The 21546-nt window shown below is 45.4% G+C and overlaps 1 protein-coding gene across 1 annotated transcript in view; it reads left to right on the top strand.

Annotated features, from left to right (window-relative positions):
- Positions 1–21546, top strand: part of CCDC175 (coiled-coil domain containing 175) — an 814258-nt gene that overhangs the window by 12546 nt on the left and 780166 nt on the right. Inside the window, exon 2 of the mRNA XM_069638898.1 lies at positions 3463–3548. Within this exon, the coding sequence (XP_069494999.1) occupies positions 3463–3548 (86 nt within the window). The remainder of the gene's footprint in view (positions 1–3462; positions 3549–21546) is intronic.

Genomic DNA, 21546 nt, shown 5'->3' with positions numbered 1-21546 from the left:
AAGAAGGTAACAGTAATTACTGCAACTGTTAACCATGTCCACATAATCAATGTGGAGTTCCCAGAAAGTCACAGCTGGACGAGCAATGTGCTGCGCAACATCCTCAGAGTTTGTCCAGTGCTATAAAGATGACACGTTGTATAATTTGCCACAAACCCGTTGACATATTCATGTAGGTTTGGGAAAAACCAGTCCTCCTGGATGTCGGCTGCAATGTGTGGCTTCAAAATATGCACTAGGTAATGCAGTTGCTGAAGAGCAACCATAAGCAACTCCTGTGACATTACTACTTTGCCTGTAAGTTTTGTCTCCATATCAAATCAGTCCCTGACTGTGAGCACCCCCTTTTAGCCCACAGCTCTTTCTCTTCCTGGGGCACCTGACCTTGTAGGTCAATTATTTGTGTGAGTGGTCCTGTAGTGTATGGAATTGCTAGCTGCATCTGTTGACTTGCCACCTCAGGCTATGCAGTGACATCTGGTTCCTGCAAATATGCAGCTTCTTTGGCGGCCTTACCTGCTGTATCATTGCCAAGTGAAACAGGGTATGTATTTTGGATGCGGGTGGGGCATTTACCCACTGGCACTAGTGTTGGGTGGGACAAAGCACAAATTAATATTTACAACATGGCCGCACGCTGCACATGCGTGCCATCTGACCTTCGAAATCCACTCCTTTTCCATCTGGACAACCCTGAATATACGGTGGTGGTTACGTACGCAGAATTGGAATATGTGGTCACTAAGCATCGTTGGGATACTTCTGATGCTTCAATTAATGCAATCAGCCCTTCTGTCTGAGCCATGTAGTGTGTTGGTAACCAACTACAACCTCATATTCCCCATCTGCAAGGTGCACCACTGCTGCACCTGTGTGTCTCTGGCCAGTCTCCTGATCATTCGTCCATGACCCATCAACAAAGAGGATCTCCCCTTCTTCAAGTGCATCCTCCCTTGCTCATATTAAATAATCTTTGGGACCTTAATATGTAACACAATCATGCACTTCCTCACCTTGTTAGACAGGTATGCAGTAAACGTGGCGAGGTTCACTGTGCGGAACCTCACAATGTGAATGGATGGGCTTGACAAAATTACTTAATATGCTGAGGACCTTTGTGTGGTTAGAGATTGTAAAATCGTAAGATCAGATGTTTGTCACTTGCATTCATGCCTGATTCCCTTGAGATTAAAGGGGTAATGGTGCCTCGTGCGTATAAGTACATTGTACTGTATGGGTGCGTGAACACATGCTTTTCTGTTTGTTTCCTCTTGGAAATGTTGCCTACTATGAAAACGTGTAAAATGTTGGATCGTCCATTAATTAGGTTCATCAGCGACTACTAGATTGGTTCTGGGCATATTAAGTGTAATAAGGTCAGTTTTAAATACATTCATGCTAAATGTATGTGCTGTTAGTACTTAATGAGTATAATACATGGAAGAATGAGGATTTGTGAATTAGCCCAATACTGTGTGTGAATTTGGGCCGTGCAGGTGCACAAATGCACGTCTCGTGTACGGTTTGTTTTTGTTTGTGATGTCGGACGTGTAGCATCTGATGTCATAAACGTGGTGATTTTACTGACTATATAAATAAAGGGCTTCAAACAAAATAGCAGCGCTGCTAGTACGTGTAATGCTGCGGGAACCATAATCACAGCAGATGGAGGGCAACAGCTCCACTAGAGTAGTAAGTAGATGTGTGGCCTAGTTTGGAACAGTCAAACCTGAGAATAAATGCAGCATTTGTGATTACCTATCTGTAAGAAGATGAATGATGAATAGATTTGTTATTTAATTGATAGACAGTTGATCTTGGGCTCTGGCCAATACTGTGAGCAATAATAGAGAAGGAATAGTGCTTTTTGTGATAAAGCAGGTCCAGACGAAATTGACTGAGTTTTTTTCCCTTGTGTATTCTCTTACAGCATTAAGAATATTGGCTCCTAGCCTCATAATGATAGCTCAGTATTCTATGATCATTTCTACAATTACCTTGATTTTACAAGGTAAGGTTCTCTATAAACATATTTGGTGAATTGGGTGATGGTTATATAGTTATTGTCTAACTACCTTTACTTGCAAAGGTTACTACGTGTATCTATACAAATAGCGTTTTGGTCTTTTCACAGGCTATATATTACATGTGGTGGCAATCCATTATGATTTTTTTCGGCGCAATTAGGAACTGCAAAATCGTTTGGTGAGCATCTAGACTCGCGGATAAAGCTAACGTTGATATGGTGTTAGTATTAGAGGCTTGTTTAGGTGGCATATACCACTGAATAGGTACTGATTAATATGGTATTTGAACTGTTTCATACTATATGATTACAGGCTATATGGGGAGAATGTATTCCCCTTACCGAAGGTTGTGGCTTTAAAGGAGTCAGCGCAATTGGGATTATGGGAGTTGAGCACCTGCTCACTTGAAAATGATGATACGGTAATATGCAAGATCTTTCCGATTGATTTTCACTTTTTGGAAGTAATTTTACATACACATAAGTTGACACGGGTGAGATTCACAATCTCTTTCCCAATATTATTTACGATGGGACCAGGCCTCTTTTCTCTTTGAGTAATCTAATGTCAGGATTGCCCCCAATACCCGTTTGAGTTTTTCCCTTGCAATACCATGGGGACTTTTACAAGAGGTGTTTAATGGTTGTAGTGGTGGTGGTGGATGCATGCGCACTTTGTACAATTAGTAGTTTGGTGAATTAGAAGACATCTGAATAGGCACCAAGACCTGGTGGTACTGGTCTGTGTTTTAATTGAACTAGTGGTTGATTTAACTAATGTCAGTTTCATATTCATTGGGATTTCCCCTCAACCTCTTAAACTTACGTGGGTTCCACGATGTACTGAACATTGAATCTTTGTATGAATTCAACATAAATGGTGAAATGTGATCATACCAATATTGGGTAATGTATTGTCTATTATATATTGTACATGTTTTGTTTATATTACTGTAACCATTTTGTTGGGGTCTGATTGGGCTGCTTTAGCCCTGAAGAAGACCTGTTGGCTTGGGTCAAAATGTGTGTTGACTATTCAGTTACTGAATATTAAAGAAATTGTAATGGAGTTACAACCAATACTTCAAATGATCGGTTTTGATTATTATTGTATATGGACATTATTTTCACTATGAACACATTTTGGTTATGTAATATAACGGGAATAGCGCTTTGGTCATGCTTTGTGGAAACCCTTATCAAGTCCTCCTGTAGATACGCGGGGATAGACTTGGCAATAAGTATAGGACAAGCTACCTTTCTATGCTGGGTCATTATTTGACACGAGATACAAACCTCCAGTATCATCTCACCGACTCATGTGAATACTGTTTTGCATGGCCATATTAAATAGGCCATTGCTTTCTTGTTTTTTATTCTCCAAATGTGGCTCAGTCTAAAGATGGCTCTGCTGTTTCTTTTTACATTTCCTCCAGAGAAGCAACTGAAAAATGAAGAAATTGAACATGGCACTGAGGCCATTCAACACCTGTCCGAAACAGTGGAAGCTATTAAGGGACTGGTAAGTAGATGCATGTTTTATGAAAATATGTGTGCGTCACGATTTCCTATATTATGGTATACACTCAACAGTACATCCCCGCTTTCATTGTTCCTAACATCAAGGCAATTGCAAACAACAGTTATTACTGCTTACAGTTTGGGTTTACAAAAGTGTTAAAATAGCAGTCTGAGTAGAAGGGTATCAGAAATGTTGTATTTATAGACAAATCACAACTTCGAACTGTGTTCCAAATATCATTGAAGTTGGCAACTATGGGACCTGCATACTCTTGAAGCTTGTTCCAGAAAATCCAAGCTTGGGATCTCTAGCTTAACATATCTGGATGTACCAACATGGTTTGTTTAGTGTGTGGCGTCTAGAAGGAAGGTTGATGGGGAAACCAGATGCATATACGTTGAATTGTTTGTATTTGCTGTAAGGAAGGCATGGAATCAACAGTAAGACAGACAAAAGTGACCACAGTTCAAGAGTGTTTATTGAACGTTAATTGGGTTTAAAAAACACCTATCTAATCCTAAATTTAAAGATGGGAGCAAGTTATGACCATCCAATAATAGCGCAATCCTAGTGGATTCTCTGTCAAAATAAAAGGACCTATACTAATACACCTATAGCCAATCCTTACCTCTAAAAAACAAATATTGTGGGAAACAATTTTATGCAAAAGAAAAGTGTTCAAGAAATGATATGTCAGGATATTCAAGACGTTTGTTTCCCTTCCCCATGTTTTCAGCACGGGATAAGGCGCCACACTCGAGCTTAGCACAGTCTCAGGCTTCTTTAGCATGACGGTGCAGTTCAAAACTCCAACATCACGGCCTTCTATACCAAAGTCTCTTTGCCATTCAAAAGTTCTTCTTTGAGAGGGCTTGTGCAACAAACAAATAACAAAGTTCCTTTACTTTCAGGATTCTTCAAAGCACACTTTTCTCAGGTGATTTACTGTTCACCTTCGATCCCCCTTCTCCTGCTCAGATCCACTCAAACGCAAAGTTTTTGTACAATTTTCTTAGGATTTCCATGTAACCAATTTCTCGGGTGACTCATGGTTCACCGCGGACCCCTTCTGCCGGGCTCCGATCCGTTCTAACACAAAATCTTCAATCAGTCTCCCTCTGCCGGGTTCGGACCAACTTTACCTACTTTGCCATCAACTTTCTCTACTGTATTAATATTGAAAACATTTTCGATTGTGCACAGCATTTTGCTTGACCCGTTGCAGGACTACTTTGATTCACAATCCTTTGCCACTCTTTCCCTTTTGTCAACTCTCAGCTGTACTTTGATTGAGCATGCACGTGGTGCCGGACCACTCTGTCAAAGGTATCATATATTTTGTCTTAAAGTTCAATCACTCATCTGCAGTTCAACTTTACTCACGTTGGTTATCACATACGTTTCACTCAATGTTCTCAGATCCAGCGCTTGCCATACAATGTTGGCGCTTGCAACCTTGACTTCAACACAGACCGGTCTTGTATCAGTCTCCCCAACTCACCAGCTCTGTTGATTTCACTGACGCTAATTTATTGTTGGGGCCAAGGACAGTACCATGGCAGATGGCGATTCTCCCCGCCTTGGTTATCAACGTTGGAGGGCCTTGGGTACCTCCGACTCACAATGTAGGATTCCTAAGCCTGGTTTCCTGGTCTTAAGCTTTCTATTCTTGAGGTTTTGTGGTAGTAACGGTTCCTTGTCGAAAAGGTCAAAAGAACTTCCCTCCTTGTGTTCCCCTTTTGGTTTTGCTGTCTTCCTCCTCATGGTTAACTGCCATCTTGGAACTGCTGTTTCCTTGTGTGCTTTGCCTCGCTCTGTGTGGGGAAGTGTAATGGAAGTCAGGTGTGTGTGATGGTCAGTAATTGCCTGACTATTGCATTGGGACAAGTCAGGTATACCGCTCGGGTGTTGGTCTGTTTACTCTCATAGCGGGCTGTCCGTGAGAAAGTGCTTGTGTTGTGAAAGGGAGATGTGTGGGGAGGGGAGATTGAGTTCCTAAGTATCCTACTTGGGAAGGGGAAAAGGTGTTATAAGGAAGGGGATACTGTGTCTCACCATCCGGTGTCCCACTCCCTGAAGACCCCTCACCCAGGTGATCCTCCTGCGCTGGTCCACCCCCAGGAACTAGATTCAAAAGCGATGGCCGTGTCCTGGCCATCTGGATGACAGATCTCTGGGGACTAGTGGGTGAGACACCTGGTTTCTCACACTGCCAACAAAGCAAATCATTAAACATGGAAAAGCAAAGAAGCAGGGTACCCAATAATGGTGAGGTTAAGGTTACTTATAACAATTATATCTGTGGGTTGGAACTCATGGGGCTCAAATATGGCAGCATTACCATATATGTTTCCCGAATTGCTTGCAAGTCTGGAGGGGCCAGGCTCCAGTGAGCACCTGGTAGTGAAGGACCAAGCAAAGTAAGGACTATTGGCACAGATTTATGAGGTTTTAAAGTGAGAGGCCAGTGCCATCAGCCTAAATTCAGATCTACAGACGCTCATTGAGCACATAGAGCAGCACCTGGATAGGAGCGAAATTCCGGATGTCAAGTTCTATAGGATAGGACCTTTATATCCATACCAATCCATACTGCCAGATCAAGCTCTCCAGAGCTGACAATTTGGCAATGTGCCCCCAGAAGTTCTTCTGATCTTTGTTATTAAATGCATAAAGCAACTGATCACATTATGCATGTGTCGCCTCAGCCTTTTGCGCTTGAAAGCAGCTTTCCCACCTGGAGGCTTGTAAAAATTTATTTTGATAATCAATCTTTTATAACCCGCATAATACCAGAGACCGGTTTCTAAGCGCAGGTCTGGGATTCAAACCTGTGTTGCTCTGAAGTGTCTTGCTTCCAAGGCAAACAAGTTGTCCATGAGCTACCTTCCTGGCCCTTAGCTTAACTCTGGTGAATTTGTCAATTTGCTGTCCAGGAGGACCCCTCTCAAATGAATCCCCCTGAGTCCAAAGTACTTAGGCATACATATCACAAGGGTCTTTAAGGTACTATCCACGGCTCATCCAGAACAAGAAAGTCGGGGTTGATCTATGCACTTGGAAAAATTAAGCTGTCTCCTGGTTAAGTAGTCTGACCTCTGAAAATTGCTGCGTTGCCTAAACTAATCCACTTGTTCCACATCTTATTGATGCACATACCCAATACCACACACCTTCTGAAGGATAAGTAACTTTTTTTCTGCAAAGGTTTACTTGGATGGTAGTGAAAGTGATTACAGGCAGATGCTGGTTTAACCTGGCCTAATATTAGCAAACGTTATCATTCATACCAAGTGGGAATGACTGATGCTGATATTAAAAAGTGGAAGCTTGAAAAGACTCATCATGGGTTATGACCTAAGGTATGAAATATGACTAGGTTGGCGTGACAGAACCTTGACTCTGCACAGGTTTCCTGCACTCTATAATACTATGCGAGTTTTGGACAGATTCGCTTTTGGAAAGTAGCTAACAGCAATCAAAGGCTCAATTGCGTAAGTTCATGGAGGCCTTCATTTCGCATCAGCCTTTCATCAATCTTGCTTCGAAAAATAGATTTGGATGGGTTGCAATTTTAATAGCACATACGTTTGACAATGTGCAAAGCAAAATTCTCTTTGGGTGAGTCATTTGTAGAGACTACCTTCAATTGTGGCACTGTGTCCTGCAAAGAAAAATTAAGTACTGGCCACCTTTTGAAAGGCTTATTTCTTCCTCTGCTGATAGGTCTCTAGTCTCTAAAGTATCCTACTGATGCCACTCCTGTACTAGAACACGCGTATATTCAAGCCTGGCATAAATATTTGGCTTTGCCCATTGACATTCAAAAATGGGGCCAAATATGTCGACAAACAAAATAGTGTCCGTGAGTGTTCAAAATGGAGCAGTCAGATACATAATATTGTACCTATGGCAGATAGATTGAAACACTTCACCCTGGGTGAGAAAGCCCTGTGCAGGAGAGACTGTGATGAGGAAGGAGAAAGGGAAAAGAGGGGAATAGGCTTGTATATACCTGTTTGGTGGCAATGCCCCAACTGCCGAAATATTGGAAAAGTGCCCTCAATTAAATAAGGTTCGTTCACAGGTTCTGCTCTTCCTTCTTCACCACAGGTATGCCTATTGAGCAAGTCAGTAAAATATATCCACTTTTTTTGTCCTATGGGTAGTGAGCTAATTATGCACCTGTTAATGACTCCTTAACAAGCCAATACTTGGCACTGGCAGATGGTTCATGTGCTTGAGTTGGTCACTTGATATTAAAAAATCTGGATCTTTTGTTCTTAAAGAGAACACACACTAATTTTCTGCAATTGGGGTGGCTTTCTAAAATGTATAAGACTACATGACAAGGGTTATGCCTGTCCACTGAGACTTTCGGTCAATAAACCATCTGCCTCTCTTCTTGGGTTTTTTCAACTATACTTAAATTAATTGATGTGCATGTTTCTCCAATGTAAATTAGTGCTTTGGGAGCAATATTCATGGCCTGGTAGATCCCAGGATGTGAACTGGCGAATGGGTGAGTTACGATGGTGATATGGAGAGCAAAAGAGCGAGAAGCAAGACCTAGGAGTAGCCTGAAATGCAATAATGGGTGCATTTTGTGAATATTTTTGAGCTGACACCAACAGACATGAGCCAGAGAAGAAATATGCAAAGCAAGACAACGAAGCATCGAAAATAAAAACCAGGATCATGAGTAGAAGAAGACTGGTGGTGCAAGGTATGAGGAAAGAGAATATGCTGAAAAGGAAGAAGGGTGGGGAGAAAGGTCAGTGCGTAATGGCAGAGAGACAGCTACAGATTGCTGAAGAAAGATGATTAGAAATGAAGTAATAGAGCAAAGAATAGAGAATCATCCACATGGAAGTGACAACTTCTACCATTAGAAGAGATAATAATCTATAGAGGAATAGTACACGGGGAAGAAAAAGAAGACCCAAAACGGAGCCACATGGAACACCATAACGTTGATCAGAGGTTGGAAGATAGCCAAGAAGGAGCAGAGCTAGAAATACCACGAGAGGAAAGATGAACAGAGAACAGACTAATCCAACAGAATAAGAAGAGAGGGAAGTTTATTGTGATGAGCTGATGTTAAAGATGGTGATGCATAGGAGAGCTGTTACATTGAAACAAGAGGAAGGGAACCAAACTAACTGGAATTTAAGAGAGTTAACATTAAGATAGCTAACAGCTAGATAATGAGTTTATGCACACATTCCCGGAGTCTGGAGAGAAAGGGGAGATAATAGGTTGGTAAGTAGAGAAAAGAGATGGGTCAATAGATGTCTTTTTAAGGAAAAGAAGAATTGAAGCATGCTTAAATGAAGAAAGTAATATACCAAGAGAAAAGCAAGAATTAAGGAGAGACAGAAAATAAGACTGGACAAAAATTAGTAAATAAGTACAGATGGAAGCGAGTCATGAGGAGCAGCAATAGGATTAGCCCTCTGAAGAAACTGGGCAGCATCCTTCCCTGAAAACATCAAAATAAGAGGAAGGCAAAGACTGGGAAGGGGACATAGATAAAGATAGGGGCGTAGAAGAAGACCAACAAAGATCGTCAATCGTAGAAGTGAAATACGATGCAAATCAAGGGCAGAAAGTGAAGAGTTAAAAGACTGCTCTGGAGCCTGAGATAAAAAATCATTATTAGGAATAGCATAAAATGGCAAGGACATGGGCATAAGAGGAGAGAGTTACTTGGGGACAGCTAACAGCTGCTTAGCACTGACTGTTCAAGGTCATAGGTGGAATGAAAAGAAGAATAAATATAGAAGATCCGAAGGAGTGCTGGACTTTTTGCAACACCACTCTGCTTTCCGTAAAGTGTTTGAGTAGCTTGAAGAGAAATTGAGTAAGCTTAGGTCAAGGAGGTTTATGGGAGGTAATGCAAAGTAGCAAGGGGTAGAGAGAATCCAGGATTATTTAACAGCGGCTGCTAGTACAATACTAGAATTTAAAAAGGGGGCTTAACCAATGCAGCCTGTAACCGGGCTGATCCTTAGGTTCTTTACATGTGAGCCATTCAGACTTCCCATGCACCAGATCTGTACAAGGTAAGGTATCTGAGACACTGGCGGTTAGACATTGATTTCAGGGCAAAACTCTTTGTGCTGTGCTGTTGGTTCTCCTGGCTCACCAAGTAACCAAAGTGTGGCTACCCACTGCTTCCTTAGGAGGCTCAGGTCACCACTCAGAATCTTACCCCTGAAGTGCTGGCTTTTTACCCCCTTATTCCAACCAATCGGCATAGTGTCATTGGCTCTTCATTTCCCTTTTGGACTTGTTTGCTCAGCATTTCACTGAGTGCTTTCCCATGCTGCTATATCCTCTTCATCCATTTCACATGGTACACTAGCTGCCCCTCATTTTTACCGCGGTTCTCGCACTTCTACCAGCATACATCTCCCATATAAAGAACAGGAAAGAGGTAAGGGAAGAGTCAAGGAAAACAAAAGCAAAAGTCAGAAGTGAGCACAAGTGGATGGACAAAGGGGCCAGATGAGATGGGACTCTCTCCAGCACATTTGACCTCTCTGAAACAGCCATGGGGAATGCTGGAGGGGCATTGGGAGCCCAGAAAAGGACACCAATTGTAGATTGGATACTCCCACCTCTGCAGCCCACTGCTGCCTGCCAAACTCAGGTGACCATCTGCCGGGCACTCCCATCCACATAAACGATGGGTAAAAATGGTGTTGGACCCGGCATGTGGGTGAAGAATCGACCAGCTCAATGCGGAGGACGATAGACAGTCCAGGGAGTTCAGAGCGGAGTAGAGAGAGAGAAACCGGGGAAATAGAGAAGAGAAAGTGAGCAACCAACCAAAGCAACAGCCTTACTTGCTACACATGGAGCTTCCAACACGTGTGAGGGCTAATATTTTGTAGGTTGGTCCTATTGAAGTCAATGAGGAATTAATAGTATTTGGAGAATGTTAAGGTCCGATGGAAATCACCCTAACCTCACAGTTCTATATAAGAAAGGAGCCTGTTGGGATACTGAAAATCCATGCAATACTGGATAAGCTGATAATATTGAGCAGGAACCCAAGAGAGCATGCTGGTCTAGGATCCTTTGCTGAGAGCCAGAACATCTCAATACCAAGGCAGTTTGGTGCTTTCGAGAGTCAGGGAGACCAGATTACCAGAGGCTGGACTTGTATTGGAGTGGGGGCAAACAAAACGTGTGTGAGTTAGAAATGCAAGCATTGGTATCATAAGTTAAGTAATGCCTGTAAGCAGAACAGGATGGATGGGTATGCTTTGAGCGGACTTTGGTGTGGAAGACCGACTGGCACCCGGAAACCCAGCACTACCAAATATGTATCTTACACTGACAACCTCCTCAAGGCCACCATCCCTACAAAACATTTACTGCCCCTGCCTTACTGCTCTTTTTTGGAGAGTCATCTCTTCCCTCAGCAGGGGTACATTTCCCAGATCTCCTAAAACCATGGTTCATACACCCACTTCTGGAAGAAAAAAAACACCCTTGACACAGAAGACTTAACAAACTACTTGCTAAACACGAACCTCAAGTTTATCAGTAAAGTAATCAAAGGTAGTTGCTAAGCAACTACTTATACAAATCAAGCAACTTGGCTTGCCAATCCAGATTCCATCCCAAATGCAGCATTGAAACAGCCACCATTCAGTTGGTCGACAGTGCCCATCAGATTATCGGCAGTCAGTAAAATCCTTGGCCTTAATTGTGTTTTAGCAATATACCCTTGCAACAACACATTGCTAAAAAGGCTCAAGTGGCTTGGTATCAGATCTCACTATTTCGCAAGGTAAGGCCTTCTTCCAACTCCAGAACGTCTGAACAAAGGTGGAGGCACTAGTGATCTCCTTTATCAACAGGGTTAATGCCCTCATCGTAAGACTCGTGGCTGCTCACATGCCCTACTTAAAGTGACCCACCACAGTGCAGTTCACCTCATTAATGGGTCTAGGAAATTTGAGCACATCACCCCCATCTTGCCTAAATTGCCATGGTTTACTATTCCAGCTTGTAACCGTTTCAATATTGTGTGCCTCTCCTATAAGGCAAACACCATAAGTGCGCTGGTCTACCTATTGGCCAAATTAAAAACATTGGATGGAACACAGCCATCTCACAGTAAATCGTTGATAGACTGGAAACTAGACTTGCTTGCAAGGAGACAACTTGGAAACATTCTTTTGCATGCCACACTCCACTCCTCTGGGATTTTTGTTGGCTATCCGGACTGCTCTGAGTCTCCCTCAGTTCAGTAAAGAGCAGAAAACCTGGCTTTCTAACAACACCTTGGTGTAACCTAGATTCTGGCTATCTTGTTCACAACCCCATCCCTAAATTGTACTGTAATAATTGCTAATGTTTACTTGATGATTTGTTAAATTCTCGCTACCAATGTTTTCATGTATAATCTGTACGGCACGCCAGTCCCCCTGAGTTAGTTTTGCATAAAAAGTACTAATAATTGAATGCCCCTTAAACTACAGCAACCCTTCAAGCTGTCCATAGGGATTATGTTGCTGCATCCTTGCAGGACAAGGCTGCAGTGTTGAGCGATGCAGTTGTGCAGGAGACGCTGCCCAACTATACGTAGCATGCTTCACTACGTCCACGCTTTTGTGCCTATATGAACCGAGGTACAGACCCTCTGCGGCAAAGTCCTCGCAGGACAAGGCCGTGGTGTTGAGCGGCGCAGGTGTTGAGCGGTGGAGGTGTTGAGCGGCGCAGGTGTTTGGTGGTGATAGAGCGGCATAGATAGTGCGGACAACCTCACCCTCCTGTCTGCGGCCGCCCAGGAAAGAAGGTGTGGGGAGAGTTAGCTTGCTACACTCCACACAACCACCCTGGCCTGGTGCCCCTTCTCACTCTTGCACATGCGTTTATTTTGCGCTGCGACCTGTTCTCACAGCCCCCGGCGCCCTCACTTCTTACTTGCGCTCCCTCGCTACACAGTTCCGCACGCGCTTCCTCTCCTCGTGCGCTACTTTGCATCGTAGGCCGCATGCGCTCCCTCGCAACTCTAGGCCACGTGTGCCTCCTTTTACTGTGTGCAACCCCGCGAATTGTAGGTCGCGTTGCCCCCTTGCAGCTTAGGCCGCATGCGCTCTCTCTCTATTCGATTGCGCGCACCCCTTCTCTTAATCGCTGCGCTTCCCACATACCCTGCGGGCCCTCCCCCCCCCTTCTTAGCTCCCACCCCTGACTTATTGTGTTCTGTTCTTATCGGTTTTTGTTTCTCCTCGTTTGTTTGCTTACATTGTACTGCCTGCATCCCTTCTGTGTTCATTCTTTACTTGTAGGTTCCTTTGGCGATTGACTTTGTCTATGTATTGCATCTGATTTTCTGTCCGTTGTTCTGTCTTCTGCGTGCCCCTCCTCCTTCTGTGTCCCCCAACCCTAGTGTTTCCCCCCCACCTGCCTGCTTCCCAGCGCTACCCTCCACCCCCCCACTCTTCCTCTCTGTACCCTCTATGGCACTCCCTGTCTCACCTATCTTCTCTAACTGCTTTTCTATTGACTATCCTAACCTTCTCACTAGGTCTGGGAGGAAGAAGCTCAAAAGGGACATCCTGGTCTCCAACGCAGGCCTCCCTATCGCTGATACCTACATCAGTGCTTCCTCCAGACAGACCCTTACCGACATCCTCTTTGTCCTTCCCTCTCCAGGCCTCTCCATTTTGCAACATTCAGATAAAGGCAAAGCATTGCTTCTGATGCTACTAGATCTCACTGCAGTGTTTGATCTTGTCGATCATATTATTCTAACCACTAGACTACAGGACACTGCCCGTTTTTCTCGGCGTTGCAGATGAGCGCAGTACTCTGGTGAGACTCTGCATGAAATGCCTCCATTTTGGCCTTTTGTGGACCCGGCCCGTTGCCGCCATGCCCCGAAGTGTTCCTTGATTGCGGCTCCTCTTCCCTCCCTCCTCCCGCCTCCCTGTCCAACCCCTCACCCCTATTGTCTATGAAGGCTCTTAAGCCACCTTCCTAGGGCAGCCCCCTGCCCGGCAGCCCCTGCGGCTAAGGACCCTGAGGCGAAGGGCGGCTCCAAGAAGTGTCTGCAGGTGTACGCAGTGGGAGCAAAAGAAGCCAGCAGCCAACAGACACCAACAAAACTGTAAGTGTGGCGTGGGTGTGGTGTAGAGCAATTACTCTACTCCAGAAAGCCCTCGCCACTCTACCTTACCTCTCCATAACGCAGACTGCCATAGAATTACAACTTGCATACTTAGAGAGATTTATCACCACCAGCCTAATTCCATTCTTGGCCTGACTGTAAATGTTGCATTGCATTACGCACTAACACACTAGCCAATGTTAACTAGTGCCACAACTATAGAGAACTCTCAAGATTAGCCTGCGTCACCTTTAGACAGGTTAACAAGGTTAGCATGTACCACACTTAGATGGAATTCTTAACTTTAGCCTGCGTCGCATCTAGATAGAATTTTGAACGTTAGCATGCACCACACTTCCCGCGTCCAAGGTAGACGGGATTGTGAATGTTAACATGCACCACACTTAGATGGAATTCTTAACTTTAGCCGTGTCACAGGTAGACTGGATTGTGAATGTTAGCATGTACAGCACTTAGATGGAATTCTTAACTTTAACCTGCATCACATGTAGACAGGACTGTGGGTGTTAGCATGAACCACACTTAAATGAAACGTCGAATGAAGATAAGTGCAGCACTTAATTGCAATCGTGATCACCAGCCTGCCTCACTTCTAGATAGAATGTTGAAAATTGGAAACGATGGAATAGTGAATGATAGCAAGCATCACACCTAGACATAATTGCAAGGACAGCAATGCCAACTAACCAATCCACTAACAATTTCATCCCTCTGCATACACCTCTCCAACTCTAACCAAACACAACCACAAGCCTAAAACGCAGCAATCTGCACAAACTTCACTACACTGCAACAACAAAACAAACCCCAATAGACTTGCACAACAGCACACAACGACTACCAACTGTAAAACACCCCAAGCCCAGCTGACGGACCCACCGGGCTGAGGCTGCCATCAGCACATCACTGCTCTCTTGCACTTTTCCAGCCTATTCCCACTCACTCACCCCCCCCCGTCTCCCTCTTTCATAGCCGCCAGAGCGCCAGGGGACCACTCTGGTGGTGATAGTGCGCGGTACAAATATCCTTTAACATTAACATTTTCTAGTGAGGAAGCCAGTTGGGTGCTCTCTTTTCTCTCTAAGCGGATGGTGAGAGTCTTCTCTGAAGACTTCATGGCAGAAGACTATGTCCTGGAGTTCGGGGTGCCCCAAGGCTCTTGTCTGTCCCCAATGCGTTTTAACATCTTTATTCTCCCTCTTTTTAGCTTTCTGGATGCGGAAGGTGTCGGGTGTGCAAACTATGCAGATGACACTCAGTGTCTCAATCCCCTTTCTGGTAACCATGAGCTTGATTCACAGGCCATTAATAACACCTACAATCAGTGAATTAATATTAATGGCTTAGTACTTAACAATGGGAAGATAGAGATTATAAATCGGATCCTACGTATGCCACTTTTCAAATCTCTGACTGCCTCCTAGTAACACTCCCCAAAGTGAAAACATTGGGTGTGATATTGGATTTGAAGCTTACTATGAAGGCACACGTCAGTAGCCTTGTATTATGTGCCTCCTACTATGTCAAGTTGCTTGTACATGCAAGACCATTTCTTGACAGGGCTGAAAGCGAAACACTGGCCCGTGCAATCATTGAATCATGTCTGGACTATGTGCCATTCCTCTTCAGGGCATTGGAAAAACGGAGATGAATCGGCAACAGGTACTCCAGAACAATGCAGCCAGGGCGGTGAGTGACATTCGCAGAACAGAGCATGTATCTGCAGCCAGAAGATCACTTCATTGCCTACCATTACAGAAGCAAATCCAGTTCAGAACACTGTGCGTTACGCATGCTTGTCTTTATGGAAAAAGTCCAGCATATCTAACCAAAAGGATTAGGTGGTTACCAGCTTAGCGAGCACTACGCACCAACAACACAGGTCTGGTGGAAACTCCAGCTGCCAAGCTCTACCTTGTGCAGAATGGTTGCTTCTCAGCAGGGTCGGACTGGGACAAGAAATAGGCCGGTCACCCAAAAAAAAGTGGCCCAACCCTCGCCTCAAAAAAGTGGCCCACCCGTCACCTCGCGACCCTTGACCTCTGATGACCTCACCGGAAGTGATGTCTCGGGAAGCGATGAAACACAACCTTTCACCCCTTGACAAAACAGGAAGTGGCATCAAATAGAATTGACCCTAAGTACACTAAATTACTATGAATCCAAGCAGACGTCCAAGGCCAAATGATATGTTATTGTATAGCACTTGCGCGTAAACTCTTTTTTATAGAGCAAATATGCATAAAATATCAACCAACCTGTGTTGGTACTCATTTATCGACCTAAGAAGAATGAAAAAAAAAAGTGAAAAAAAATATATCTTTTTTTTCACATTTATTTTTCTCCAAACCGGCCCAGGCATGGCCAGAAACCGGCCCCCAATCCCCAGGGATGATTTCGGTCCAGCCATGGACCGAAAGGCTGAGGGGCCAATCCAACCCTGCTTCTCAGTGGCCGCTCCCCAGCTTTGGAATGCACTTCCACTAGATCTTAGTCTGTGTGGGGCAATCTCAATTTTTAGCGGCAGGCTGACGACTTCTATTCAAATACACGAAGCCATCTCACTTATTCTCTTCCCCTGGAATCTCTGGCTTGGTTGACTGAAATCTTTCTTTTATTTGACTTTTTTGTCTCTGTGTTTCTATGCATTTGGGCTTTGTCCCAGCGCGTTTCAAATAAATTAAATAAATAAATAAAATATGGTCTCTGCTCTTTCTCCTTTTTCCTCTTCGCCCATTAATGGTGGCGCCCCATGGGAGGCCCTCCTGGCCCACTTCCACTTCTCCAAGACCATCATTAATGTCTACCTAAATGGCACCGCCTTGGTCCACCAACATCCTCCTTTTTGATAGACGATTCCCACACCTTATCAACTTCCTTTCTTCTCCTGCTGTCCCTTCTTTCCCCTCTCTGGCTCCTCTGCTGCCTCCATCCTCTGCCACCTCTACGTCTACCTACGTCTACCTCTGCCGCTCCACCACCCCTCTGGCACCCACCTCCTCCTCTCTGGCTACATTGCTTTCCTCCTCTGCCCATCCTTGGGCCCCTGCAACACTTCTGCAGGGTATACCTCTGACCTGTACCCCTCCACCGAAGTCCTTCAAAGGGGGCACCCTGCTCCACATTGCTACTCTCAAGGCCAAATGATATGTTATTGTATAGCACTTGCGCGTAAACTCTTTTTTATAGAGCAAATATGCATACAATATCAACCAACCTGTGTTGGTACTCATTTATCGACCTAAGAAGAATGAAAAAAAAAAAGTGAAAAAAAATATATCTTTTTTTTCACATTTATTTTTCTCCAAACCGGGCCAGGCATGGCCAGAAACCGGCCCCCAATCCCCAGGGATGATTTCGGTCCAGCCATGGACCGAAAGGCTGAGGGGCCAATCCAACCCTGCTTCTCAGTGGCCGCTCCCCAGCTTTGGAATGCACTTCCACTAGATCTTAGTCTGTGTGGGGCAATCTCAATTTTTAGCGGCAGGCTGACGACTTCTATTCAAATACACGAAGCCATCTCACTTATTCTCTTCCCCTGGAATCTCTGGCTTGGTTGACTGAAATCTTTCTTTTATTTGACTGTTTTGTCTCTGTGTTTCTATGCATTTGGGCTTTGTCCCAGCGCGTTTCAAATAAATTAAATAAATAAATAAAATATGGTCTCTGCTCTTTCTCCTTTTTCCTCTTCGCCCATTAATGGTGGCGCCCCATGGGAGGCCCTCCTGGGCCACTTCCACTTCTCCAAGACCATCATTAATGTCTACCTAAATGGCACCGCCTTGGTCCACCAACATCCTCCTTTTTGATAGACGATTCCCACACCTTATCAACTTCCTTTCTTCTCCTGCTGTCCCTTCTTTCCCCTCTCTGGCTCCTCTGCTGCCTCCATCCTCTGCCACCTCTACGTCTACCTACGTCTACCTCTGCTGCTCCACCACCCCTCTGGCACCCACCTCCTCCTCTCTGGCTACATTGCTTTCCTCCTCTGCCCATCCTTGGGCCCCTGCAACACTTCTGCAGGGTATACCTCTGACCTGTACCCCTCCACCGAAGTCCTTCAAAGGGGGCACCCTGCTCCACATTGCTACTCTCAACTCTCGCTCAGCTGTCAAACACTCCTCTGACCTCTGCCTTCTCCTGGAAGAACTCGACTTGGACTCTCTCTCTCTCCCTCTCCCCCTCCCTCTACTCCTCCCTCTCTCCCCTCCCTCTCCCTCTCCTCCTCCCTCTCCCCTCCCTCCCTCTCTCTCTCTCTCTCTCTCTCTCTCCCCCCCCCCCTGGCCCACTTGGATGTTCTGATCTACCATCTCACCACTTCTCTCTCCTGGAGTGATCACTTTCTCCTTTCCTCCCTCTCTCTCTACCCTCAGGCCAAGCCGACTACAGCACTGCCACCTACATTCTCAGTCATCCGACCCATCAAGTGCGTGTCAATTGAGGCTTTTGCCGCTACTTTCTCTCCTCCTTTGGCTGACTCACATCCTGACACAGCCCTATCTAATCATCAGCTATCTATCTCTTACACCCTTGATGTACTTGCCCCTGTCATGAGGATCCGCTTGAAGCCCAAATCCAAGTGCAACTCTTGGTACGACTCCAACCTTGTCACCCTCAAACGCAAGTGGAGGGAATCTGGTGCACCCTCTGGCAAACTGGCCTGCCCACCCTCTCTTCCTCCTCCTCCTCCTCCACTGCTCCACTCCTGGCACACCTGTGGCGGTCTCTCCTCCTCCCTCCTCTTCCTTTCCCTTGTTCACCCCAGACAATGTTTCTAGAAAAGTCTGATCTATGAAAGTCTTGTCAAAACACTGGCTCTATCCTGGTCATCCAGAACCATCAAGGACCACATTGACACCCTTGCTCCTGCCTTGGCCGAATATCACTCCCTTGCCACTGGAACCTTCCCCTCCCCCATAAGAACTCCCTTGTGCACCCCCTCCTAAAGAAGCCCTCTGTCGATCCTTCCTCTCCGGCTAACTATCTCCCGACTCCTTTCCTGGGCAAACTCTTGGAAAAGCTGGCAATCTCCCAGCTTAATCTGCACACTGAATCTGTTGGTTGTCTCCACAACCACCATTCTGGCTTCAGAGCTGCCAGAAGCACAGAAACTGCTCTCCTGAACACCCGTGAAGACCTGCTCTCTAACCTTGATTCTAACCTTCCTTCTATCCTCATTCTCCTCGATCTTTCCTCTGCTTTTGATACGGTCAACCATGCCATTCTGCTCAGTCACCTCCGTGATAACCTGGGTATCACTGATCAGGCCCTGGCCTGGCTGACCTCCTTTCTCACTGAATGACCCTCTAAGGTCCAACTGGGGTCTTTCCTCTGTTCTATCTCTCTCTCTCTCTCTGCTTGTGGTGTTCCCCAGGGGTCTAGCCGTTCGCCCTGGCTGTTCAAACAATACCTGGTACTTCTTGGCCACCGCATCACTGCTCTCTGCTCCAACTTTTGGTTTAATGCTGATGACGCCCAGCTGTCATTTAGACTCCCCTCGGCCGCCTCTTCTCCTTCCAGATTTTCTGGCCACAATTCAGGAATAGTGTGCCGCCAATGATCTCTGCCTTACTGAGATCCTCCTCATCGGAAAACACCTGCTCCCTCCTTTCCTCTCTCTCTGGGCCCTCTTCCTGCTCCTACATGTGAGACTAAGAACCTTGCGGTCATCTTCGACTCCACCCTCTCCTTCTCTCCTCACATCTGACATCTCTAAGAAGTCAAACTATGAGCTGCGCTTCATCAGAGGTATTCTTCCTTTCCTTACTTTCCCCCAGAAGCTCACTGTCTCCAGAGATCTGTTTCCCTATAGGCTGCTCTACTGCAACAGCCTCTTTCTAAATCTTCCTACCTCTACTCTCCGACCTCTGCAACTTATCCAGAGCAGTACTGCAAGACTTGACCTTGGCCTCAAGCCCAGGGATCGTACTCTCCAGCTCTGAAATCACTTCATTGGCTCCCAGTGGTGGCAAGGATCAAGTTAAAGACCCTCCACATTGTCCACAAGGCTTGCTGGGGCCTGGGAGCACACTACCTTCAACTCTCTCTTCCTAAACCCAGTGGTCGAAGTGAGCGGGAGCGGTCGGGAGCGGTGCTCCTGTACTTTTTTTAAATTACCTTTTACAGCTCCTATACTTTTATTTGAAAAAGAAACCGTTCCGGAATGGTTTTGTTTTAAAATCAAAGTTTAGGGAGAAGTTGAAACTTGCACTGCACTGAACGTTCCCTTAAACAGCAGGTGCAAGTGTTTGGGGGTGTGTATTGTGTGTGGGAGGGGGCGAGGTGATGGGGTTTGTGGGGAGCGGAGCAGGCCAGCAGAGAACATAGTTCCACTACTTCTTTTCGTACACTTCGACCACAGCCTAAACCTCTCCCTTCCCGAGCTCTCCGCTCATCCACCTCCAACTCCAACTCTCTGAGGGTCAGTCGCTTTTCCAAGCAGAGAGTTGGGGACAGATCGCTATCTTCGAGTTGCACGAGCAGGACGGAGAGATTCCTCCGCTACAAAGCACATTTCGTATAGTTGATTGTTATTTGGTGCTTGAGTTTGGTTTATGATTATATATATAAAGGAAGAAGCACCGGTGAAGCACCGCTTTGCACCGGACCCTGAACGCTGCTCACTGGACTTTTGTGGATTTTGTGTTTATACCTGCTGTTACTTTAACTGTGAAGCCCCGCCCCCTCTGAGGCGTCGTCACAAAGTGAGGAAGCCGCACGCACGAGGAAGAAGCACCGGTGAAGCACCGGACCCTGAGCGCTGCTCACTGGACTTTTGTGGATTTTGTGTTTATACTCGCTGGTATTTCAATCTAACCATCCCTGTGATTGCTACATATTATTTAAGATACGTAGTATATACTACAACTCATATACCCTTTTATATACCCTTTGTTTAGTTACTTTAACTGTGAAGCCCCGCCCCCTCTGAGGCGTCACTACAAAGTGAGGAAACCGCGTGCACCAGCGTGCGCGCGCACCAGGAAGAAGCACCGGTGAAGCACCGCTTTGACACTTTGACGCTTCGCCGCGGCGTCGAGCGGTGCGGCGCCGGTGCTTGGTTTTTACCTCTGTTTGCCTGATTCCAGTCTTTGACACGTCTACTCTTGCTTGTGCTCGACCTGTGGATCTTAAACTAGTTGGGGCTTTTGAGTGTGCTTTCTTTTGTGCCTGTTCCCGCTCACTATGAATTTGCCTATTTACACTCTGCGGACAGGCATGCCTGTACCGCCGTTTAACAGGAGTGAAAATTCAAGGTTTGATGTAAAAAAAACGAACAACCTCACATAAAAGTTTCTTTGATGACAATAATTGTTCCACTCCGAAACGCTTTTTGGTGGAAGCTTCAAAAGCCCCCGCAAATCCATCAAAGGGGCCGGGTGCCTCAGACATTCGTGGGTTTTTTCCAGCAAATATGGCAAAGATGCCTGATACCCCTCCCCCGACGGCTTGTTTAAATCAAGTGCGAACTGCTAATGGAAGGGCGGGGGTGGAGTAGGGATGTAACGGTATAACGGTATACCGTTAAAGATACCGTGAACCACTTAATTGAACAATAATAACCGTCACATTGTTTATACCGTTCATACCGTTAAGTGTGCTTTTCAATCTGATTTGGAAAGGCTGCAGTAAGCAATTGCTGCGCAGTCTTGGTTTTGCACTGTTGGATGTGCCGTCTGCCAAGTAGTTTCAGTTGGAGCAGTTTTTAATGCCATTCCATAAACCACACGTGCCTTACACAAAATCAATATGTTAGCAATAGGAAGAATAGATACAGTGCCAAGAAGGAAAAGGGTTTACTTTGGGGTGGCGGCTTTGGGGTTTATATATTTATAATGGATAATG

The sequence above is a fragment of the Ambystoma mexicanum genome, chromosome 14, assembly GCF_040938575.1.
Source record: "Ambystoma mexicanum isolate Mex_15411 chromosome 14, UKY_AmexF1_1, whole genome shotgun sequence".
In the NCBI taxonomy this organism is placed as follows: domain Eukaryota; kingdom Metazoa; phylum Chordata; class Amphibia; order Caudata; family Ambystomatidae; genus Ambystoma; species Ambystoma mexicanum.
Note: the sequence above shows the minus strand (reverse complement) of the source record. Positions and strands in the feature narration are given on the sequence as shown.